This window comes from Pelobates fuscus, chromosome 9, assembly GCF_036172605.1.
Source record: "Pelobates fuscus isolate aPelFus1 chromosome 9, aPelFus1.pri, whole genome shotgun sequence".
Classification (NCBI taxonomy): domain Eukaryota; kingdom Metazoa; phylum Chordata; class Amphibia; order Anura; family Pelobatidae; genus Pelobates; species Pelobates fuscus.
In genome coordinates this window covers 117,808,463-117,834,648 of record NC_086325.1, presented here as the reverse complement: position 1 = coordinate 117,834,648, position 26,186 = coordinate 117,808,463, and the positions used below count along the sequence as shown (strand labels likewise).

The following is a 26,186-nucleotide window of genomic DNA, read 5'->3' as shown; positions in this document are numbered from 1 at the left end:
CCATGGGGGGGGGGGCGGTTGTGGGGCTGCAGTGTGGTTGTCACGCTGAGCTGGCTCCGCGCCGGGGGGGTCTGCCCCACCCCCCTGTCGCCAGGCCGCCAGCCAGATTAGGCCAAATGTGCTTGCAGTAGCAGAAGGCAGCAGAACGTCCCAAATTATGTTTCCACAGGGTCCCACTCAGTTTCTGGCTATCCAAAGCTCGGATGAGGATTCCAGCGGTATGATTGTGCACAATAAAAGCTTATTTCAGAAGCATGTGTGCAGGCCATCCGGCCATCTTGGATGCCAGGCCCCACCCCCAACCTTTACATTTTTAATAATTAACATTTGTATTTTTATAGAAGCTACACTGATCACTAATTTGTGAATGTCTTCTAGGATGGAGGGAAAAGGAGAGTACATTCTCCCAACTGAAACACGATATGAGGGAGACATGAAAGATGGAATGTTTCATGGACAAGGAACGTTGTATTTTCCAAATGGGAGCAAATATGAGGCTCAGTGGGACTGCGGCATTGCACATGAGGTAGATTTATAATAATGGATTATGCAGGCTTCTGTTTTTTGAGTACATTGTTTGCCTAAGATAGCACTGCATTTAAAAATGTATAGCTGTATCATATTCTTTCTGATTTTCTCATCCAGTGACTTGTTTCTTTGGGTCAATTGGTTACAAATAAAACATTTTTACGAGTGCATGCAAGCATGTGTGCTAGAAAGTCCTCTACACAAGTTTTTTTTATAGACCTCTGCACATGTTCATAACAGACTAGACTAGAGGCATACATGCCTTTAAGTTAAATCCCTTTGCATGTTGTGCCCTGAATTTTAACTTGACAATTTTGCTAGAACATAAATATTAAAGGACCACTATAGTGCCAGGAAAACAAACCCGTTTTCCTGGCACTATAGTGTTACTAGGTCCCCCCCCACCTATGCAAATGCAGATTCCACAAGACAACAAACATAAGCCAGACTTTGCAAAATAGTGCTGCAGATATATATTGTATATTGAATATCGCTGTGATGATGTATATTATTTGTGCCGTAATGGATTAATAATTTGCATTGATATTTGGTATGCATATCAGCTAATTATGCTGTTTTTGCCCTTATTTGCCTTTCCAGATTTTTTTTAAAGAAATTCAAATGGAAAATATGGTCTGTTTTCCAATAAATATGCTGTATTTATTAAAAATCACATATGATAAGTCTGCTATAAGATTATTATGTTTACTTATTATTTACTTCAAGCTGTGCAATAGCAGTACTGAAAATTTTCTTTGACTGAGCCCACTGCCCTGTGTTAAGTTTTGTCAACTTGACATTATACATAAGAAAAATCAATCCTACTTTTCCTTAAAGTGGCTCTGTCAATTGAAACGTATCTTTGTCCTGTTGTTTCCGCTTCTTTCTCTTTTAGAATTTGTTTTTCTTTTCTGATATACATACTTTTTTAAAACATAAGACAAAGTAGGGACTAAAGTGTCTCATGTATTTTTCCTATCCCTGACAAATCTTGACAAAGAGCGGTGCTTAAGGCAAGCTCCACTTCCCTTGTTAGCTTGACAAACTAGAGTGGGAGAGAAGAGGAAACAATAGGAAAAAGGTAAGTTTGAGGTGACAGAGCCACTTTAACTAAAAAAAGACAGAAAAAAAGAAAAAACAAAGAAATGTATAGACGCAACAAAAAAAATATATTGAGGTGACAGTTTCTTTAAAGGTATTGTCACTTGTGGGATTTTTTTCTTCTTCAAAGATCCCCTAAGTTTGATGATGGCCAGAGAGAAGAAATTAGGAGATATACTCATCTGAAGTTTGCTGTCCTCAGCGCCAGCATATTTCTTTTATAATTTTTATTCAACTGCTGGTGGCTTCACCTGCTCAGTGCTGCAGGCCTGAAGGTAGAAGATCGCCTGAGACTGTACAATTTTCCATTGGTTATCTAACATTTGTGCAGTGAGGTGCCTTAGCAAAGCTGTAACTGCAGACAGTCCTTCTTTTGTCAATGATTACCGTAGACTGGCAATTACATAAGAAAACGTAGTGCCTAATCTTCTAATTAATTTGGAATTTCAAATAAATACAGGATGGGAGAGGGAACTGAACAAGGAGGATAGTGTTGAGGAGTGGCATGGGCTTCTTTTGGCGCTACGGGAAATAACACAGTCTGTGGCACTTTTGGAATCTCATTATAAACTTCTCTACAAATGGTACTTGACTCCCTCCATGCTATTTAAACAGCATTTATCTAGAACTAATACACGCTAGAGGAAGTGTGGGCAGATAGGTACACTATTCCACTTCTTTTGGTCCTGTCCTAAGCTGAACACCTGCTGCCATAACATTAATACACTAATATACACCATTACAGATCAGGTTCATACTATTACACCAGAATTGTATCTCCTGAAGAAACTCCCAGACAATTTGTCCAAGTCTACCGAAATAATTTTGACTCATCTCTTGGTTTCGGCAACTTCAGTTCTCCCTCGGTATTGGAAGGCTGATACCATTCCATCTATGACTGAGGTGTTGCGCAATGTTTTTGAAACCAAAAGGTCTGAGTTGGCCTTTAGGACACTGCTGCTGTGGACTTACTGAAACATAAATCAGGGGTTGTTATGGCCCGTAAGTTTTTCATTAGACCTGCAGCAGACCGGATAGTAAAATATTATTTTGATTTTATTCTTTAATAAATATACCAACATTTTAAGACAAATATGCCATTTTAATTTTACCACTGTTATATATTACTTTTATAGTACTGCTTTAATATATTCTTAAAATATATTATTGTATTCCCCCCATTTTTTGGGTTATAACTATTTTCTCTTCTGTATTGTTATTGAAAAATGTATTAATAAAAACTATTTGAAAGAATTTGAAATACTTTTAAAAACAGTAAAAACAAGCTTTTCTTACAGTTTCTATCTTTATGAAAAACTCAAAAGTGACAAAGCCACTTTGAAGTTACCTTCCACAGGTGTTTTGATTGCTCCAATGACCCTTTTCTGTAGTATAGAATGTATCTCATATGATTTGAAACAGATGTATAATGTGATGTAGATTACACAGGATTACCCCTAACCTGCCAAAGACAATAATGAAAAGTAAAAAATAAAAGTTAGGCTGAATTCTTGCTCTTAGTTACACTTGTGCCATTTTTTTCATTTTGCAAATGTATTGACTTCTATGTACATATTATTGTTTAATATTGAAAGATCTGCATGTTAAAGTATGCTTTTACTTATAAGGTTTTATAACATTCAATCAGACACTGTGCTGTAAATGTTACCTACTTATATATGTGCTGTTTAACCATTGCAAGATTTCTATTCCTGTGGTTCATTACACAAATATTTATTTTTGCAGGGAACATATACTTTTGCAGATGGGCTTAAGTATGAAGTGGAGAATTGGCCTTACTGTGATGGCTATGACAGGAGATTTTATACTGAAATGTGCCACGGACTTAAACCAGCAGGTAGATTTAAATGGTACTTGGATAGCTTTATATGAGTTATTTAACTTACAATAAAAATTAATTTCATAGATAGAGTGATCACTACCTGAGTAAAAAATGAGATACCAATTAAAAAAAATAATCCACATTTATTTGTGTCCCTGTAAAACTACAAGTAAGGCAAACATACTGATTTAAAAAGTATAAGGAAAAAAATACAAATACTTATATTAGTGAACACATGTACAACTGTATAATGCAAAAAAAACCTTAACTATATCAAAATCTCATTTTCAGCATAGTAAGGAGATAGTATATATAAATGCCAATAATAATAATAGTGAAACATACCGTATATACTCATGTATAAGTCGACCCGAATATAAGTCGAGACCCCTAATTTTACCCCAAAAAACTGGGAAAACGTATTGACTCGAGTACAAGACTAGGGTGGGAAATGCAGCAGCTACTAAATAAAATTATGTCCCCCAAAAATTATATTAATTGAATATTTATTTACAGTGTGTGTATATAATGAATGCAGTGTGTGTGTGTGTATGTAACTTACCTTTACAGCAGCTCCTGTCAGCTCCCTTCTCTCTCCTCCGGTCGGCTCCCCTGTCAGCAAGTCTCGCGGCCGCGCGAAGCGCTGCCACGGTAACTCGTGGCAACGCTCTGACCCCGCGGCTCTCGCGAGACTTGCAGAGGGAGCCGACCGGAGGAGAGAGAAGGGAGCTGACAGGAGCTGCTGTAAAGGTAAGTTACAGCTCTCTGCCAGCCCCCAACAGGACCGCCGGGCTTGTAATGAGCCCGGCGGTCCTGTCTGTATTATGGCAATGTAAGTTGCCATAATACAGATATTAACTCGAGTATAAGACGAGTGGGGGTTTTTCAGCACAAAAAAATGTGCTGAAAAACTCGACTTATACTCGAGTATATACGGTAATTATATCAAATGCTCCTTTTTTGGGATAGTGAGGAGACAAAACTTATGTTCGTTATTGCAAACTATTTTTGAGCCAGAGTGCCATATCACCTGCACAAAGTAACAGAACTAAAAGTGCACAGATTCATTTTTTAATCCTGACCTCTTTCCGGTCTCATTTTACCTTTTGTCACTCTGCCAACTCTTCCTGTTAAAGTAACTGCTCTGCTCAATTTGTATTTCCCCTTTGTAACTGCTTTGCAACTCAGTCCCCTATACAAATCAATTGTGTCACCAACATACAATGCTCTCATCTACTAGACTTCATTATATCATGACACCATTTTTATAAAATCCTCCCCTTAGCTTGAGCTCACTTCACCCTCCTTTCATTTTAGATTTCTTTGTTTCCTTCATGCCATCCATTTTTATTCCACACCAAACTCCTTTTTAACTCACCATTTACATCACTCCCTTCTGCCTCATCCAGTCCACATTAGAAGAGCTACTCGTCATCCAAAAATGGTATATCACTGTACTTTCGTCCCTCATCAATACTGACTTCCTTAAGATGGGAAAAATACTAACGGAAATGTAAAGAAAAGTAAACCTAATTGGAGTGTCCATGTATTTTTTAAAATTGCAATAGAGTGTAATTTGGATCAAAGTAAAACAATGTTTGATCGAAGGCCTACCAGTCATCTAAATGCAGTATTCATATAATTAAAAATTACTCAGATTTCAAAATACATATCTACAAATATCCTGTAATTAAAATAACTTTTATAGGTTGTAAATTGCTCATAGTTATGAAATTGATATACTCCTGTAGAAAACCTTTGTTAATTTGAGCTCTAATTGCTTTAATTGCTGGCTTTCCTCTTCTGCCAATAAACTGTTATGTCTTATACATAAAACATTTGGGGCACATTGCTATTGATTGTTTGCTATTAATTGACATGTTAATTGCTGCCAGTGTCAAAGCAATCACAATCCTATCATTCTGATATTTCTAAAAAATACTTTTACCATTATCAGTTTGGTGAAAAAGGGCCCTCCCAATACCTTACAATAAAGGAAAACTATAGAGCAGGGATCCTCAAACTTTTTAAACAGGGGGCCAGTTCACGGTCCTTAAGACACTGTTGGGGGCGGGACTATAAAAAAATATGAACAAATTCCTATGCACACTGCACACACACGCATAAGGACATAAATACACACACACACACACATACTGACATACATACATAAACAGACACACAGACATACACATGCATACATATATATGGACATACATACATAAATACACACACACACACACACACACACACACACATACTGAAATACACACACACACATACATGCAGACCCACACATACTGACATACATACATAGTGATATATACATACATACATACATACTGACATACATACACACACAAGCTGAACGAACACCACAAACAGCTCAACTGATATAATAACGTCCACATGCAGTATTTGTCATGAACATCATCACTCTTAGGTTGGCACGTCACTTAATTCAGTGGAAAAAAAGTGTTAAATATCCTTATTTGTCTGCACTAGACCACAATTTAAAAAAAAAAAAAAATTCTTAATACAACCCACACCTATTCTCGTATAAAAGTTCTCTTCACCAAGATAATTTATAAATGGGGCATCTTAAGTTACCCCAACAAAATTAGAAATAAATACCTGCAGAACTATCTATGAAACCACAGTATTACAAAGGCAAAACTTAATAAAGGAACACTTATTATGAACATAAAAGTAGGTCACAAGGGGGCGTGGCCGACTACGGAGCTGAACAGTCGCATATCTGTGGAGCTCCGCTTCGGCCTTGCAGATTAAGAGTCCTTACGCAGAGAAATCCGCTCCAAAACCACACAGCTTACCTGCCACCCGACAGCTGACAACATGGGGCGCAAACATAAAAAGCAAATCCACATGGAGCGACCCGCGGCACCCGACATTAGGCTTGCATTGAGAGGCCTACACAGGCACGGCCCGCCAAGATGGCGCCGAAACCGCAGAGTGAGTTGGAGACCTCTGATGAATCCCAGGAAGAGAGGGACTCCCAAGCCTCACTCCCGTCCCAGGCCTCACTCACAGGTCTGACTCGGAGGAGGATGACTCCCCATCCACAAAAGGGGACATCAGAAAGCTGCTGACAGACCTGGAAGGCTGATTTAAAGGAGACCCAAGCTGAAATAGGGGTCTTACAGGAGAGAGTCCAGGAGGTGGAGACCAGAGATAACCAACTCCAAGACACCAAGCAGCAACTGGGCGGACTTACTGAGCAGGTCCGGCGCCTACAAGGAACGGTGGTAACACTTGAGACCAGACACCGCCGCCGCAACATCCGCCTCAGGGGCATCCCTGAAACAGTGGGCGGAGAAGACCTGCTGCCCTTTGTTCGGAGACTTACCTCCTCCATGGGCCTCAGGTGTAACTCAGACACCCCACTGATACTATCCACCTTACGGGTACGCAAATCGCCAGCAGCACCCGCAGGTGCCCCCAGAGACACAATAGCTACCATCAGAGACGTAGCAGCGAGAGCCGCCATCATGGCCGGGTCTAGATCACTGGGGTTGGTGAAATTTGAGGGATGCGAGGTGGCCATGTACAGTGATCTCCCTTTTGCTGTGCTTGCCACAAGGAGACAACTGGCACCGGTCACTAAGAGACTGAGAGAGCGCTCCGTCCGTTACCGATGGGGCACAGATGGTTCACTGATGGTGCAACAGGGCACCGACTTACTTACTTTGACCTCAGAGGAAGACCCAGAGACATTCCTCAAAAAGCTAGGCATGTTAGCCAACGGGCACAGCAAGCGAACTGAGAAACGCAACACTTAGTTATCATAACACTGTTATTTACATGTCTATATGTTTATATGGTTCTTGGGAGTTTCTTCACACTCCTAACCCTCTACTCCATGCCTACGCCCTAATCACCTGACTTCACATACATTGAATAAGTCAGCAGAGAATACTAAGATTACGCAACCTCACTAAGCAGGGGTCTCTGCATAAAGGTAGAAACGTGCAATTTGGTACCTCGCAATTCTACTGTACATATCTGTCAGGGATCTTACCTGGAGTGGGAGTCCGGCAGGCAGAGTTAAGGCACCCTTTGCAATTCGGCACAGACTGAGGGGACTCAGGACAGAAATCCCCAAGGGTGTGACACAGTACACTGGGGCTGAAATAACCAGTGCTTCCAGGAACGCAGTACAGACAAGGGAAATCCAGAAGAGTAGTCGGTAACAGAATCAGAAGTCAGGGCTGGCGGCAATCAGGCGAAAACAGTAGACGAGCAGGAGATCAAAACCAGGAGTCAGATAAACAGCAGTGAAACCAAACGGAACAGGAAACACGATCTGACAACGAGGACCAGACTTGCGAGGTTTAAATAGGGAGTCTCAAGCAATGATCATGGAACCAGGAACAGGTGTGCAAATCCCAGGCAAACAGGCTCAGACTACAGGATACCAAGGACATGTAGAAACAGTCAAAGATGCGTGGGGCCCAATGTAAGGATCCTGACTGGGATGCAGGCAACTCAGGTTCGATCCCAGCCAGACCCAAATACACAATATTGTGTAAAACCCAATGATGATCCTGACATTACCCCCCCTTCAAAGACGCTGTAGGCGAGAAGAGGAAGGCAAGTACGACCCAGGAGGTTACTTTTTAGTTTTCTTGGTTTTAGTAGTACCTGTAGGAGTGGAGGTCATAGCTCTTAGGGCCTTTTCAAAAACTTCCAAGTGCTCCTTCCGGACTAGAGTCCCATTAGAGGCATAGGTACAACCAGCAGGAGGGATTTCCTTGATAGGACTTGTAGTGGTTGTGGTGCTTGCCTTCCTAGAAGCAGACTCTTTAGTGGAAATAGCGATCTCGGGTTCTTTCGTAACTGATTCCAGCACATCCTCAGGAGCAACAACTGTAGAAGACGGAGGATTGTTCAAAGTGGTCAAGCAAGGACAGGCAGCATGTTGGCAGACAGGTCTCATAGGATATGCCGGAGTAGTACCCAGACGGAGAACCCGAGGCCTAGAAGGACGAATGGGACAAAAGGAGATTAAATGCCCTCTCTCCCCACAGTAAAAACACAGTCCATGCGCCACCCTTCTTGCCCTTTCTTGAGATGACTGACGGCACCTAACCAGTCCAATCTCCATGGGTTCTTCCGCCTCGCTGCCAGATGTATAGGATGTTTCAGGCATTTCAGGAGACTTGGGAGTGGTAGGGTTAGTAGTAACATCAGTCCGAGTGAAAGGAGTAGTGTAAACCATTTCCAGTCCGGGTTGCAATATATGGGAAGCAACAGTAGGTGTTCTCTGTACATAGGACTTTTGTGTCTTGTTGCATTGTGGCCCCAGGGACCGAATAAAGGACTCCCAGGAATCCAGGACTGGGCTTTTGGTGAGTAACAATTGGTGGGCCCAAATCTTAAGGTGCCCCGACAATAAGGTAATTGCTGTCCTCACTTTAATGGCATCTGTGGCATAGGTAAGTGGTCTCAAGAAAAACAGGACCTCGCAGTCAACCTTGAAGGTGTCAAACTTAGACCGGATCCCAGAAAATTTCTCAGGTAGAGCAACCAGCGGTTCAGATAGTCCAGAGTCATAGGTTACTCTCCCTTTAAGGGAAGCCAGCTCCTGCTGTAAGCCCTGCAAAGCCTGGGTGAGCTGGGAAACTTGCTGGGTCATGGCTGCAACGGTAATCCTCAACTCTGCAGACTCCATTTGGTCAGATCGTACTGTCAGGGATCTTACCTGGAGTGGGAGTCCGGCAGGCAGAGTTAAGGCACCCTTTGCAATTCGGCACAGACTGAGGGGACTCAGGACAGAAATCCCCAAGGGTGTGACACAGTACACTGGGGCTGAAATAACCAGTGCTTCCAGGAACGCAGTACAGACAAGGGAAATACAGAAGAGTAGTCGGTAACAGAATCAGAAGTCAGGGCTGGCGGCAATCAGGCGAAAACAGTAGACGAGCAGGAGATCAAAACCAGGAGTCAGATAAACAGCAGTGAAACCAAACGGAACAGGAAACACGATCTGACAACGAGGACCAGACTTGCGAGGTTTAAATAGGGAGTCTCAAGCAATGATCATGGAACCAGGAACAGGTGTGCAAATCCCAGGCAAACAGGCTCAGACTACAGGATACCAAGGACATGTAGAAACAGTCAAAGATGCGTGGGGCCCAATGTAAGGATCCTGACTGGGATGCAGGCAACTCAGGTTCGATCCCAGCCAGACCCAAATACACAATATTGTGTAAAACCCAATGATGATCCTGACAATATCTCACTGATACCGTGATTATTGCTATGTTTGTAACCCAACAAAATGCTACTTGATCCTGTTATAACCCATACAATAACCCATATAATGGAAAAATGTATACTGTGTGTACAAAACCCAATAAAATAAAAAAAAAATAAAAGTAGGTCACAGTGCATGCAAACACAAAACATATTACAAACAATTTGACACCAAACCGACGAAAAGGGAGTAAATTTAAAAAAAAAACTCAAGAGAGCTTTTGGTAAGTGTAACGGATCACCTGGGTACCTCCGTTGATGGGTGTTCTAGCGCTTCATGAGGGCTCCAAGCACTCCAGCCGACACCATAACCACCGTAGACTCCTCCAGAGAGCAAGGCAGGAACAAGCTCTTACAAGAGCTTAGTAGTGATATAGCAAGGGAGTATGACTAGCATAGCAATCCCTTGTAGCAGATCCCCCCAATAAGAGACGGCACTCCAAATTGAGGGTGAAATAGAACTGGAGCTTTTAATCAAACACTCTGCTTTTATGCCCATTTTACAAACATAGTACTGCCCACAGGGTTTTGCAGAACAACCAATCAATACGTACAATACCAACAGACAATCCCACACAAAATCCTCCCCTCTGCCTGTGATACAATTACCTTACACAATGGGTTAATGTAATTATCACAGGCAGAGAAATACAGTTTTTACACACGTACTGTAACTTTAAAAATATGCATTCATAAAAATGACATATTATTATTCAGCACACTTTAATTATAAACAAAATTCAGCCAATTCCATCCAGGGGTTAAAAAGTTAGCTGGAAGTCCATTTATGACCGACCGCCAGCACATTTTCATGCCCAAAACAGTTCTATAGAATCAGGCTGTGCGGCCGGTCTATTTCCCATGTTAAAGTCAGTTCAAAGAGACAAACAACAACCATTCGAATTGTCGAACTGTTGAATGAACTGTCGAATGCATTAGTTCCAGGGAAGGTAAAACTTCAGCGGTGTTCGTGCCGTTCTGTAACCGATTTTAGTTCCATGAATTTGACTGCACACACCGCTGACTGCATTCGAATGAATCAAAACGGCCGCCGCCACGTGTTCGGTTTTCTAATGGCGGCCACTTCGACTACTTCGGCACTTCGGCTGCATCCGAAGTGCCATGTCAAAACTGCAGGTCCTTTCCCAAAGTACTTAAAGGGCCAGAAACAGCACAATAAAAATCCATTATGCCCAAATACAGTTCTTAAAGGGCCATACACAGTCCAATACAAGTCCATAAGCCCCAAATCAGATCCTTAACCCCTTAAGGACACATGACATGTGTGACATGTCATGATTCCCTTTTATTCCAGAAGTTTGGTCCTTAAGGGGTTAAAGGGCAATACATCCCAAGGACCATAGTCACATGGCAGGAGGCTGGCAATCAGTCTTCTCCAATGCCCAGTGGCGAGGTTGGTTTCACCACATTTCTCCCCTTTCCCAACAAGACTAACAAGGTATCTGACCTCCTGTCGGTCAGTGCCTTGGTTAGTCCAGCAACCCACCCACAAAACATAATCAACAGAGTGGTCCACCCACAAGAATTGGTTACCTGGGGTAGTGGGTAGCTTGTCCATGTCCAGGGGCTCCACCACGGCTCTGGGGGGTTCTAGCCCTCCGGATCGGTGGGTTACTGAGTGGGCAAAGACGAGCGGTACTCTGCCCTGGTGCCAGCGCTACCACGGGAGTAGCCTGGTTGGAGCACAGCTGAGAAGAAGGGTTAGTAGGCTCCTCCCTCTGGCCCTGGTGTTGCTGCTGGAGGGGAAGACAGGCTGTCTCCCTTTGAATAAACAGCCCTGCTGCTGGGGGACAGGACTGACCGTCCCTACCCCCTGTGGTTTGGGCACAGAGCCCACGGTCCCATCTGCACCGGTGTGGGACTTATTATCTCCCCTTGGTAGGCTAGGCTGCCGCTGTGGGAGTCTGCATTTCTCAAACAGGGCGATATGTACGATGCGCACGGTTCTTCAAGATTTAACTAATATAGGTACAGGCAATGCTAGACAAATCATGCCAATAAGATTAAAGAAAATGTAATAAATAAAAAAAAAAATGGCAGCACAACTAATTAGCTATTAGATTGTGCTAAATTTAAGCAAAAGACTATTCCTCCTCTAAGAGTCAAACACACTTGTATTTTGCAGTCTTACAATAAATTAAACAGAAAAAAAAACTAATCTACGTAATATAATATGTTTGCTTCCTTCCAGGTCGTTCTCAACTTACAGATTTAGATCCTCCAAGAGATATTCCAAAAGGCTGTTATGATTGTGGGGATGGCTTCTATGACCCTGTTAGCAGAGTTGTAAATGACTATCAGCACAGGTTTCTCAGAAATGCTGGTAAGTATTTACATTTGTAAGCCATCACACATTACATTTGTAAGCCATCACACAACTTTTGAATACGATTGTATGTAGTCAATTTAAAGGACCACTCTAGTGCCAGGAAAGCATACTCGTTTTCCTGGCACTAGAGTGCCCTGAGGGTGCCCCCACCCTCAGGGACCCCCTCCCGCCCGGCTCTGGAAAGGGGAAAAGGGTTAAAACTTACCTTTTTCCAGCGCTGGGCGGAGAGCTCTCCTCCTCCTCTCCGCCTCCGTTCCTCCCCGTCGGCTGAATGCGCACGCGCGGCAAGAGCTGCGCGCGCATTCAGCCGGTCGCATAGGAAAGCATTCATAATGCTTTCCTATGGACGCTGGCGTGCTCTCACTGTGATTTTCACAGTGAGAATCACGCAAGCTCCTCTAGCGGCTGTCAGTGAGACAGCCACTAGAGGAAAAAGGGGAGGGCTTAACTAATTGATAAACATAGCAGTTTCTCTGAAACTGCTATGTTTATAAAAAAATTAGTTAACCCTAGCTGGACCTGGCACCCATACCACTTCATTAAGCTGAAGTGGTCTGGGTGCCTAGAGTGGTCCTTTAAAGGGACACTGGAAGCATCATAAACACTGCAATGTATTATAGTGATTATTTTTAAAGGGTTCTTTTATGCTGGCAGGCTCACAGTCTATAATTTTAATCCAAGGTTGCACAGCTTTGTATGGATAATGCAGAAGTAAAAGGCTGCATCATGGGTTGGCCTCTAAAGACACCTTCGCTATAAGGGTTATGGTCCTCAGAGTGCCCTTTGAAAGGAACACTCCTTTCATTTTTAAAACAATTCAGTAGATATACTCCCTCCAAAAAAAATATGCCAGATTTATTTCTGCATTATTGAAAACAAGATATACAGTTTGGTCCAGAAATATTTGGACAAAGACACAAGTATTGTTGTTCAGCTGTTTATCAAAATACATTTAAGTTACAGTTAAGTAATGGACATGGGCTTAAATTGTGGTCTCTTAGTTTTAATTTGAAGGTATTCACATCCAAATTGGAGGAAGAATTTGGGAATTACAGCTCTTTAATATATAGACCCCCGTTTTTCAAGGGATCAAACATAATTGGACAATTTACTCAAAAGCTCTTTCATGGACTTGTGTGGTCTATTACTTTGTTAATTCTTCATCAATTAAGCTAGTAAAAAGTCTGGAGTTGATTGCAGGTGTGGAATTCACATTTGAAAGCTTTTGGTGTGAACCCACAACATGCGATCAAAGGAGCACTCAATGCAAGGGAAACAGACGAATCTTAAGCTGCAAAAAAAGAAATCCATCAGATAGCAGAAACATTAGGAGTGGCCAAGTCAACAGTACATTCTGAGAAAAAAAAGGCACTGGTGAGGTCTTCAACACAAAAAGTGAAGAACACTCTCCAGGAGGTAGGCATCTAATTATCCAAGTCTATGATAAAGAGAATACTTCATAAGAGCAAATACAGATGGTTCACAACAAGGTGCAAACCATTCACAAGTCTTAAGAATCGAAAGGCCAGATTAGACTTTGCCCAAAAACATCTAAAAAAGCCAGTCAAGTTCTGGAACAGCATTTTTTGGACAAATGAAACTACCTACAATCAACCTGTACCAGAATGATTGGAAGAAAAAATTATGGAGAAGGCTTAGAAGGGCTCATGATCCGAAGCAAATCACATCTGTTAAACACAGTGGAGGCAGTGTGATGGCATTGGCATGCATGGCTTCCAATTGCACAGGGTCACTAGTGTTTATTGATGATCTGACAGAAGACAGAAGCAGCTGGATGAATTCTGAAGTGTATTTGGATATATTGTCTGCTCATATTCAGCCAAACTCAGGGAAGTTGATTGGACGGCACTTCACTTTACAGATGGAAAATGACCCAAAACATACTGTGAAAGCAATCCAGGAGCTTTTTAAGGCAAATAAGTGGAATATTCTGCATTGGCCAAGCCAATCACCTTATTTTAACCTGATCAAGCATGCATTTCACTTCCTGAAGACAAAACTTAAAGGGACTCTCCAGTGCCAGGAAAACATATCAGTTTTCTTGGCACTGCAAGTTCCTGCAGTGCCCCTCTCCCTCCCACCCCACATCCCATGTTGCTGAAGGGGTTAAAACCCCTTCAGTGACTTACGTGAATCCAGCGCCGATGTCCCTCAGCGCTGGGTCGGCTTCCGCCCACGCTCCTCCCCGGCTGACGTCAGCCGGCGGGGGAGACCTAATGGTCACACGGTAATGGTCGCACGTGCATTAGACCTCCCCAAAGGAAAGCATTATTCAATGCTTTCCTACGGGGATTCCAGCGACGCTGGAGGTCCTCATGTATAGCTTGAGGGTGTCCAGCGTCATTTTCGGGTTTTAAGAATCTGGAAGTCCCTCTAGTGGCTGTTTGATAGACAGCCTCTAGAGGAGGACTTAACCCTGCAAGGTAATCATTACGGTTTATAAAAACTGCAATAATTACACTTGCAGGGTTAAGGGTGATGGAAGTTGGCACCCAGACCCCTCCAATGGGCAGAAGTGGTCTGGGTGCCTGGAGTGTCCCTTTAAAGCAGAAAAACCCACAAACAAACAACAACTGACAGCTGCAGTAAAGGCCTGGCAAAGCATCACAAAGGAGGAAACCCAACTTTTGGTGATGTCCTTGCGTTCCAGACTTCAAGCAGTCACTGCATGCAAAGGATTCTCGACAAAGTATTAAAAATTAGCATTTTATTTATAATTGTGTTAATTTATCCAATTCAATTTGAGCCTCTGAAATAAGGGGACTCTGTTTGCAAATAGTTTCAATTCCTAAACGTTTCATACAATATTTTTGTTCAATCCCTTGAACTAAAACTGAAAGTCTGCACGTCAATTGCATCTCGGTTGTTTCATTTCAAATCTATTGTGGAGGCGTACAGAGGCAAAATTATAAAAATGGTGTCAGTGTCCAAATGTTTCCGGGCCTAACTGTATTTTTTCCATGTGTGCAATCATACCTCACAGGTAATAATAAATTAGTCAGCTCATCACTGTTTGTTGAATTTTGTTTGGTGTACAAAGCTCTGAACAAAATACAGAATACGACCTGCAACATGTTACCAACACCAAATCTACTTGCTCTCAATGCTTGCTATGGGATAAAGATAAGAGCAGTAGTCTGTATTAAATTTGTTCCTGTCCCCCCGTCTGTATAATTCTCTTGTTTCTTACATTACATAAATAGGAGTTTTGGTTTGTAATAACACAAGCCTCCTTCCCAGATTGCCTGCCTCTCTAACAACATAGCTAAACATGCTTTAATATAGGTGCAGATAGCTAGATATTTTAACACATGTGTATCTCCTCATGTCATATATGCAGATTCTGTGATAATATTCTTCAGCAGTGTAATATTAATTATTAATGTAAAATTTAAATTGCATTTTTAACATGTTTAACTCTGCAGCTCTGGTTTATGGATCAATGATATAAGTTTTCCAGAGCCACTGCTGATACAGATTATTGGTTGCCTTTCAGGCTGATTTCTGATATGTGCTGATTTCAAGTAGTGAAAAAGATATTCAAGATATTTCAAGTAGTGAAAAAGCAACACATTTTCTACACAAATCTGGCATTAACTGAACATGCTGACAGCAATCACACTATCACTCTCAGGCAGCCAGTACATGCTGGGGTCACTGTTGACCCCATTTACACTCCTTTCAGTCAACCAGCCCAGTACATTACAGTAGGTTATTCATTGTCTCACCTCCCTGCCTTCAGCTGAGCTCCGCATGCATGGACTCTGAGGTTGCGACGTGGAGCCCATTGGCTGGTGGATGGAGTTTGCGGATGCATAAGAGTGCGTGTCTTGATTGTGAGAAGTGAGTAGGTTACTGGTAATATCAAGACAGATACCGTTTCTCAGAAATATGACAAATATTGGTTTTAATAATCTGGTGAACCGATAATCCGTCGATCCATACTCTGATTTAATCTATCGTATCACTAATCTAAATCTTTCCTGATCTAAGTACCCTAATATCTATAATAAAGCACCTAGTTTAGTTATTATATACAAACTAATTTTCAGTTCTTGTGAGTAAAAGGTAAGTAATAAACCATCATTTTTATTTAAAATTCTTTATTTTTGTTTTGTTTTTGAGTTGACAGGTAAGCTTGCCATGCCACAGTAGCAGTAGCAAACATTTCAAGATAAACAATAATATGGCATAAGATAAACTGCACAGTTTTACATATAATAAGAAATAATCTTGGTCGTTATATATAAAAACTAGTAAAATGTCCAGGCATGAACATTCACATTGTATATGCAGCAAAGAGAATGAGAACAACAAGCATTACAGAGATTTGAAGCAGGGACATACACATCATAGGTAACAAGCTCAATAATTATCCCCTGTATTCCGCAGGCTGAATACCTGAGCCAGATAATAATTCCCCTGGAGTCCCCCCTGCAAGCTAGCCAAGATTCTCACTTTTGGCAGAGATAAGTTTCTCACTCTGCAGATAGGGTCATAGGGTGTGATTTGGGGGGTATATCTCAAGAGCAAAATGTGAAAACATAAAGTAAATTAAAATAAAATAGTCTCCTGTGGTCAACTCTGAATTCAGCCGATGCCCTTCTGGGTCAGGGAGAGCTCAGCCACAACAATTCTCAGCATCAGGCCCAGCAGCCCTCCTAGATGGAGACAAGTGGTCACCTTATAGGAACTAGGCAATCCAAACATGCCTCTTTGGTGGTTTCGGGGCCCTGTGTGATTTGGGGCAAAGGCTTCTTGGTAACTCCAAGTTAGGCCATAGCATGTGGCAAGAATTAGGCTGAGCCGTCAATCTGTTGCGTGGCTGTCTAGCTGCATTTGGGCTCGATCATGTGTAGTGATGCTTAGTCGGGAGGTGTTTCACACTCCATTGCCATATTCGTACTGTTACACGTTTGGTCACTGAATCTGCATTGGGAGTGTAAAGGCGAGGCCTTGGGTGAGTGCACTCTTGCATCATGCTCAGTAGTCTGTTGCTTCCTGAGTGCCAACTTGCTCCAAATTCAGCAAATATTTTGTCTAGCTTGGACCACGTCCAGCATCTCGGCACAGTATTTTATTGGACACGTGACATCCGCCATGTTATGTGGTTCCAGTTCAGTAGTCTGCTTGTTGCCTCTATAGGGCGGTCCAAGGTCACCCCTACCGGTTCAGAGGGGGTAGGTAGGAGGTCAGTCAATCTTCATTGCTTCTGTACAAGCGAGGAGAGCGGCCACCTCTCCCCGGCAATGTCACCCGCAGGACTCAGGCTCCCGGTCATGTAAATGTTCAGTAAATGTGTCAGGAGGTTCCCAAGGACAAATCTAACCTAGGCCATGCCCTGTGGTATGTATACAGGCCCGATGTCACTCGTTATTCCCAATAAATCAGCCGGTGTATTAGGAGCGTATGAACCGTACATCTGCTCCACTTATGGCTCAGGCTCCACCCTGTTATAAACCATCATAAACACATAAATGTGTGCATTCTCACAAAATTATCAAACAACTTAACAAATGTAAAATTACAGAAATGTAAAAATAGAAATTAACAAATCAAAATTTTAAAATTAGGTCATAAGATATTACAAGCAATAGACCCCACCTATGAATTCCTAACCAGCTAACATGCCTTTGTACATCATATTAGACAGAAACGTTTCTCACATACTCAGTGACAATTACAAAAATCTAAACATTCACAGTTTCACATTCACAGTCGATGGAGCTAAACTCAAGAGGCAGGCAATTGCCCAGATAGCAAAGACTTCTCAGTGATGTATCACACTTTAATACAGCTCGTTAAAATGGAAAACTTGCAGTAGCTGTAGATACTGGATCTGGTATTTGTTGCATGCCAATATTTAATATACAGCGAGGCAAAAATGTATTTGATCCCCTGCTGATTTTAAATATTTGCCCACTGACAAAGAAATTATCTATAATTTTAATGGCAGGTGTATTTTAACAGTTAGAAACGCATGTCAAAATAGTTATAAATTGATTTGCATGTCAATAAGTGAAATAAGTATTTGACCCCTTCAACTTAGGACTTGGTGGCAAAACCCTTGTTGGCAATCACAGAGGTCAGATGTTTCTTGTAGTTGGCCACCAGGTTTGCACACATCTCAGGAGGAATTTTATCCCACTCCTCTTTGCAAATCCTCTCCAAGTCATTAAGGTTTCGAGGCTGATGTTTGACAACTCGAACCTTCAGCTCCCTCCACAGATTTTTTATGGGATTAAGGTCTGGAGACTGGCTAGGCCACTCCGGGACCTTAATGTGCTTCTTCTTCAGCCACTGCTTTGTTGCCTTGGCTGTGTGTTTTGGGTCATTGTCATGCTGGAATACCCATCCATGACCCATTTTTAATGCCCTGGCTGAGGGAAGGAGTTTCTCACTCAAGATTTGACGGTACATGGTCCCGTCCATCATCCCTTTGATGTGGTGCAGTTGTTTCCACCTCCATGTTTGACAGTGGGGATGGTGTTCTTGGGGTCATAGGCAGCATTCCTCCTCCTCCAAACACGGCAAGTTGAGTTGATGCCAAAGAACTCGACTTTGGTCTCATCTGACCACAACACTTTCACCCAGTTCTTCTCTGAATCATTCAGATATTCACTGGCAAACTTCAGATGGGCCTGTACATGTGCTTTCTTGAGCAGGGGGACCTTGCGGGCACTGCAGGATTTCAGTCCTTCACGGCGTAGTGTGTTACCAATTGCTTTCTTGGTGACTATGGTCCCAGCTGCCTTGAGATCATTATCAAGATCCTCCTGTGATTGATTCCTGATTCCTCAGCATTCTCATGATTTGTAACTCCACAAGGTGAGACCTTGCATGGAGCACCAGACCGAGGGAGACTGACAGTTATTTTGTGTTTCTTCCTTTTGCGAATAATCGCACCAACTGTTGTCACCTTCTCACTAAGCCGCTTGGCGATGGTCTTTATGCCCATTCCAGCCTTGTGTAGGTCTACAATCTTGTCCCTGACATCCTTGGACAACTCTTTGGTCTTGGCCATGGTGCAGCGTTTGGAATCTGATTGATTGCTTCTGTGGACAGGTGTCTTTTATACAGGTAACGAGCTGAGATTAGGAGCACTCCCTGCATAAAAAACACTTGGGAGACAGAAATCTTGCTGATTGATAGGGGATCAAGTACCTCTCACTGTTAAAATACACCTACCATTAAAATTATAGCTTGAACTTTGTCAGTAGGCAAAAGTTCAAAATCAGCAGGTGATCAAATACTTTTTTCCCTCACTGCATCCCCAAATAAAACATGAAGCATTCTAAGGATAAGAGGATCCACAGTCCTATTATTTACTTTAACAGAAAAAGGTGATTATTTAATCCTTCATTTGAGTGACATCACTGTTAGGAATTAACTAAAGCATAGTACCCAATTTACTTGTGTGAGCAAGATGGCAGGATATTTAGGAATAATGAAGAACATTTTTGCAGTATATTCTTGCTCACATATTGTTTCACCTTCAATTGTAGACCATAATTATTCTCTGTGATATCACCACCAATATCCTATACTAACCATATCACAATATATTTTATTACTCATCTGTGTTCTTAGTTATCAACTGAATTTTCTCCTTGGTGTCTCTTATCTCAATGCCCATTATCCCTTTAGATTATCATCTCAAGAGTTCCTTGCCTAAAATTATGTATTAAAGGACCACTCTAGGCACCCAGACCACTTCAGCTTAATGAAGTGGTCTGGGTGCCAGGTCCAGCTAGGGTTAACCCGTTTTTTTATAAACATAGCAGTTTCAGAGAAACTGCAATGTTTATTAATGGGTTAAGCCTTCCCCCTAATCCTCTAGTGGCTGTCTCATTGACAGCCACTAGAGGCGCTTGCGTGATTCTCACTGTGAAAATCACAGTGAGAGCACGCAAGCGTCCATAGGAAAGCATTGTAAATGCTTTCCTATGCGACTGGCTGAATGCGCGCGCAGCTCTTGCCGCGCGTGCGCATTCAGCCGACGGGGCGGAGAGGAGGCGGAGAGGAGGAGGAGAGCTCCCCGCCCAGCGCTGGAAAAAGGTACGTTTTTCCCCTTTTCCCCTTTCCAGAGCCAGGCGGGAGGGGGACCCTGAGGGTGGGGGCACCCTCAGGGCACTCTAGTGCCAGGAAAACGAGTATGCTTTCCTGGCACTAGAGTGGTCCTTTAATGTGCTACAAATGTAGATTAAATCCCTCAAACAAGGTTCTCTACTCCTTTTAGTATGACCTGGTGTGTCTCATTATATAGCCATCTATCTGTAAAAATAACCATGATTTATTACACAATTTTATAAAGTGTTCTGGGAAAGGGCAACAAACAAGGTGATGATAGTCCTACTCAATATTAGTGTAAAAAAAGGAGGAGGGTATAACTATGCAAAAGTAATATTCAAGTATAACCAGGAGAAAAGAGAAAATTTACATAAAGTCATAACATATGGGAGCAGTGGATTTAAAAGGTAAACAAGGTTAGACCGCACAGTAAGCTGACAAATTTTGTGAGATAAAAGTGCACTGTAATAATAAGACGAATAAAGTTGATTTTTTTTTTTTTTACGGGTGTCTTAAACTACTGTGAGGGAATTTCCATAATAATGCAGCAGCTCTTCAGAAGTTCTATAACGAAGGAATGTGATCATGGTACTCTCTCGAGGTCCTATCCTTTACAATACATGACTAGTTAGCATGTTTTCAGTGAAGTAATGAAAAAGGAGATTGAATGTAAAGGGACAGTATAGAATTACAATTAGAAAAGGTGGTCAAGTGTCAACAATCTGTTCACATGGTTTGTCGGCAAAAAGAAGTACAGAATCCGTATCATAGTTAGGGATAAGGATTGAGAGAGGGGTTATTTAATATGGGAGCAATAACTGCTTGTTTGAAAGAAGTTTGAAACATACCAGAAGAATGACTGAAGACATAAATCAAAGATGGACCTCATGACTCAGTGGATACTTTGTGTAGCATGTATGTAGAAACAAATGTTCAAAAAAAATGTGTAGGTTGTACCTAAATATCTAGGTTGTAAAGTCTATGTATTGGCCAACCTATGTTAGCTAAAAATGCCTAATAACAAAAAAATCTCTTATAATATAAAGAAATGTTTTATGTAGAGAGGGATTTTGCATAATTGACCACTTTTCTAAAATTATCATATTTCTGCTTTAAGAACATATGCTATAAAATGGAATTAAGCTGGGAGACTTTTATGTGCCACTTAGCAGAGGGGATTTTAAACTGAGTTTAATTGTGCCCCATTTTGTTGCTATTATTCAAGTGAACTTGGTTTCTGCTGCAAACCCCATTAGTTTCTCTCCTAATACTTTTTATCGTAGCAGGAAAAAAATCTCTTAACAGTCACTGCACCACAGGCAGCACTTACATCTTTAAGGACTGATTCAAGAGCATGTTATATATAACTTGTCAAAGCCAAGACAAATTCCTAGTGGTAGGAAGTAAGCATTATCCCAACAGCATTATTTTATTCCAGTGCCAGTGAGTACTTTCTTTATGAGCTCTTGTGTTAGCACACAGAGAATCTTGGCTATAAAACACATGATTATAGTATCCACTCAGTTACATTACACCTAATAAAATGCCTAGCTCATTGCATAGATTTCAGAACTGTCACTTTACTCTTTGAGATTTATTCAATAAACTTTGAATTACAATGTGTTAACAGTCTTGTTGCAATATTTAGGCAAAAATTGCCAAAATGGAAAAAAAGTCTCCAACATGACTGAAACACATCCAGGAAAAGTGTAAATTACTTTTAATCAAAGCAAGTTTTTTACAAAGGTTCATGCAACATAAATGTACATTTCTGATGAACTCAGTTAATTTTTCTTAAAGCAGAAAATATACATACCTCTGCAGTGCTTCCCTATTCTGGACATCTTTGTGTTTTCTGATGCTTTGGAAGCTTTCTTGCACTCTCGGGAATTTACAGAGGAATGCAACGCATAGACATTCTTATAATAGTGCCATGTGCACTAGTGCTGTATGCATAGGTTAGTCAAAATTACATGCAGTGATAAGGTGCCTGGCAGATCACACTAGTGTGTGACCACCCGTACTTTGTTGTTGATAAGGAACAGCATTCCCTTAAAGTCGCGACCCTCGGGACCACCTGAAGGTAAGAACAGAGCCCTGATTGGTCAGTGGTGGCACGGGAGGCTTTAATAAGAAAAAGGAACCAAGCAGTGGTATCGGAGAGGGATAATACAAGCAACATTGTCAGGAGGACCAAAGGGTAGGGTATGCAGCGAGAAAGTATGGTCAAGAGGAATCAGTAACCAGGAAATCAATCAGTAGAGAGGCAGGTCAGGAAACATGAAAACCACAAGGCATCAGGAAAAAGAGACAGGGAGCTTAGAACAACCAAGCACTGTTAAGGAGGCTCTCTGGGATTAAATAAACTGACATGTCACATGACCAGCAACCTGTAGGTGGAGCATTCTGGGGCTATATAAGCAGTTCATGAATTCAGCGCCATCTTGGTTTACATTATTGTCCCTGGGCCACCTCCCCTGCTCTTTGCTTGCTGATGCACAAGGAGTGGGTGAGTAGAGTTGAGTAGAGCCATGACATGACTTATTTTCTTTTTTTTTTTTTTACCTAAGTAATGTTTTACTTTGAAATCAGAACAGGACAAAACTTGCATGGATTTTTGAAGGAACAAGCAGTTTTCTACTTAGAGTTGTAATGTACCCCTTTCATTAGCAATTTGTCTTAATATGTATTATTCTTCATGTATTATAGCCTTCGTGGGTGCTATTTTGTAATGCCTACATAAATAAGTAAATTAATAATTTCATATTTACATAAATACAAAATACAATACAATAGTGTCAGGTTCCCTGAGTCCCTCTCATGCGGCCCTGGCATTTTGTAAAATGCTGCATGCTTCCAGTTCGCATCCTTTTATTCGGTCCTGAATTCAGTTTGTGACCAATTGACACGTACGCTGGTCTGAATTGTCACTGGTTGCGCAAAAACGACTTTTCACCACCTGTGCATCATCTGCAGCACCATGATGACGCTAACCAATAGAAACATGCCCTACCTATATAAACTTACTTGTTCCACACTTTGTTGGCCTGTTGTGGTTCTTGATTGCCCAAGAGCACATTACTTATATTATTTGACTCTCTGGTATTCAACCCATAGCATATTTCTCGATTATCCTGATCTCTGTGCTCTCATTACTTGGCTTCTTACTGGTTATCCTGATTTCTCCTGTCCTTGACCTTGGCTGTCATTCTGACTACTGTATTTCGTTAAAACATTAAATATGTAAATGTTTATTAAAATAAATTGAAATCCCTGGTTGAAAAAAAATTCAAAACAAAAATCAACGTAGATTTTTAAAATTATTTTTTTTGCCTTAAGTACTGCAATCTTTTAAAATCAGCATGTCCAACTATGAAAAACGCCTAACAGAAACGAAATAAAATATGTATAAAGAGAACTAGGTCATCTTTAGTCATGCTTTCTATAATCTTACTGCTTTGCGTATGTTTCGAATGGCAGTATGGACTGTACAAAGAGGGATCAGAGATAATAATGGCATCAAATAAACAGCGCACTTTAAAAACGGAGTGGTTTTGCAATTTGTGTATTTATAGAAGCACAGGAAAAAAGTTATGTTCACAATTTTAAGTTTTCTATATTCTATTTCTTGTCATAAACTATGCTCCAACATCCTAATTTGTCTACAGGGAGAGTTTGGGTTTTTAAAAAGGTGTCTGGTTTTGTGCTGAAAATGATAAGGAAACTTTAAAAGATTATATCTTTTACAAGTTATCCTGCTGTCCTGCTTGACACCCTTCTTGTAGCATTACTTGGACAGCTTTAGTTGGCTTTCAGCCCAAATTTCTGGTATGTAGAACATATAATATGAACTGAGATAAGCAGCATGCTTTCCAAAAACACAGGAACCTGTAATGATTAACAATATAGAGGGAACACCCAGCATTCCCGTGTCCTCGCATATGCTTTGAACTCCATGTTTCTACATTTCTTTGTAAGATATCCTGTTCATAGCGGAATAACTGTTTAACTAAACAGAATGTAGTGACAGCTCAGTTATAAATTGAAATTCCAATTTCTGGCTAGAGAGATTGCCTTAATAACCGTTATCATAAACTATAAGGCACTTTTCCAATAGCCAATGACATTGCAACTCCAGAGTTAAAGTTTTAATCTAGTGATTTGAAGTGGCCAATACTTGGAGGGTCTAAAAAATTGGACTGATAAAGGAAGGGTGTAAGTTTAATAGCTCCCTCGGCGCTGGTGACCTTTCCTCCCCCGCCGATGACAGCTCCCTCTGCCGACGTCAGCGGAGCCGAATGCGCATGCGCGGCAAGTGACGCGCGTGCATTCAAAGTGTCCATAGGAAAGCATTTCTCAATAATATGGCTGGCTTAACCCCAAATGTAAACATAGTAGTTTCTCTGAAACTGCTATGTTTGCATCTGAAGGGTTAAAACCTGAGGGACCTGGCCCCCAGACTTCTTCATTGAGCTGAAGTGGTCTGGGTGACTATAGTGTCCCTTTAATGTTAAAACATTTGTAAAGATACTTTCTAAATTTGGATTTGAGCATGCTATGATTGCTTTGCCAGCTACATAGGTAATAGACTTTATGAATAACTAGATGGATATTTCATCAAATATTGTTTTGCTTACATTCAAGGCAAATGTGCAGAATGTTTCCAGGCTGCACTAGTCTATTGCTTGTAGCTTGGCTAACTCATACCATCTGGTTATTTAAAACATTTTTTTTACAGATTCTTGGACTTAATTGGAAATGGAGCAATGTTTGGTTAAATAAAAAAACCTTGTTCAATTTAGCAACTATGAAAGATATACTTAGTTGTGATTCAAAGAGCTTAAAAAGTATGGCTGAGAGAGGGTAACAAAGGAAGCAATGCACAGTAACTGTGGATGAAATGTTTTGGTATGTGGAGATGGACAGGTAGTTATGTTTAGATGTCCGGTCACACACAGAAATTTTCCAAATGCAGACTTTATTAGGACAAAAGTGTAGGAGACTTTTCAGCTCTGTACTAAAGCCCAGGCATCTTTTACAGCAATCTACTAAGTGGAAATATTGCCACTACAGTCTGTAAGGCACCAAGATTGATATCCATATACTTGGGCCAACTTTTGATCGGCAGGAACCGGGATGGGGGCAGGCCTTTCGAGGGGGCGTCACCAATTACATAACTTATAAATGGAGCAAAAGGTTGCCCAGACCAAACAAAAAAATATTAGTATATAAATAAAACTTAATGTTTAATCAGTGTTGGTTATAAAATATTGTGAGAAAGAGGAGGCATATAAAGGCTTAGCCTTTGAACTTATGATACACAATACTATGTATGTTTGGTTTTATCCGTATATATACTTATTAGTCTAAAACAATGCACAATTTAATACATTGTTATGAAAACATATATACTTAATAGATATATACATTATAATACATTTTCTTCTTATATATATTAATATGAAGCTGTATTTGTTGTGTAAAAATGCATGTGTATTGTAGTGATGATGTCATGAATAGATGAGTTGTACAGCAGTAGCCATAAAATGTAAAAGTCATAAAATAAGAGTATCTTGCATGTCCCAAGGGAAACCTTTAAGGGCACATGGCCATGAAGTAACGGAAAAGTTAAAAAAAAAAAAAAGGCAAAGAAAACGAGGAAAGGGTCTGGAATGACAAGGAATCCATCCAGAATAACTACTCAGTAGGTTGGGCAGGAAAGAACAGGAAAACACCAAGGCTGCAGACTGGTCAATGAGAGGATCTAAAGCAGATGGTAGGAAACATTCAGGAAGTCCTGTATAGCAGTGTCTTAACAAGACAGGTTTAACAGAAGTTGCACTGTAATCTGGGAGTGCCGTTTTAGGATGTCTATCACACTGGAGTTCAGATAGGACTTGTTTGTACAGAAAAGGCTAAATGCTTGTTGGTGTTAAAGGTCGCAGCAAAAACAATACTTCCTAAAAACAAAAGAGTACACTTAAATAATACATAAAT

The 26,186-nt window shown here is 41.1% G+C and overlaps 1 protein-coding gene across 1 annotated transcript in view; it reads left to right on the top strand.

Annotated features, from left to right (window-relative positions):
* The window catches only part of MORN5 (MORN repeat containing 5), a 42,465-nt gene that overhangs the window by 8,058 nt on the left and 8,221 nt on the right, over positions 1-26,186 (top strand). The window contains exons 2-4 of the mRNA XM_063432328.1: positions 379-526; positions 3,376-3,487; positions 11,961-12,092. Coding sequence (XP_063288398.1) covers positions 379-526; positions 3,376-3,487; positions 11,961-12,092 — 392 coding nt within the window. The remainder of the gene's footprint in view (positions 1-378; positions 527-3,375; positions 3,488-11,960; positions 12,093-26,186) is intronic.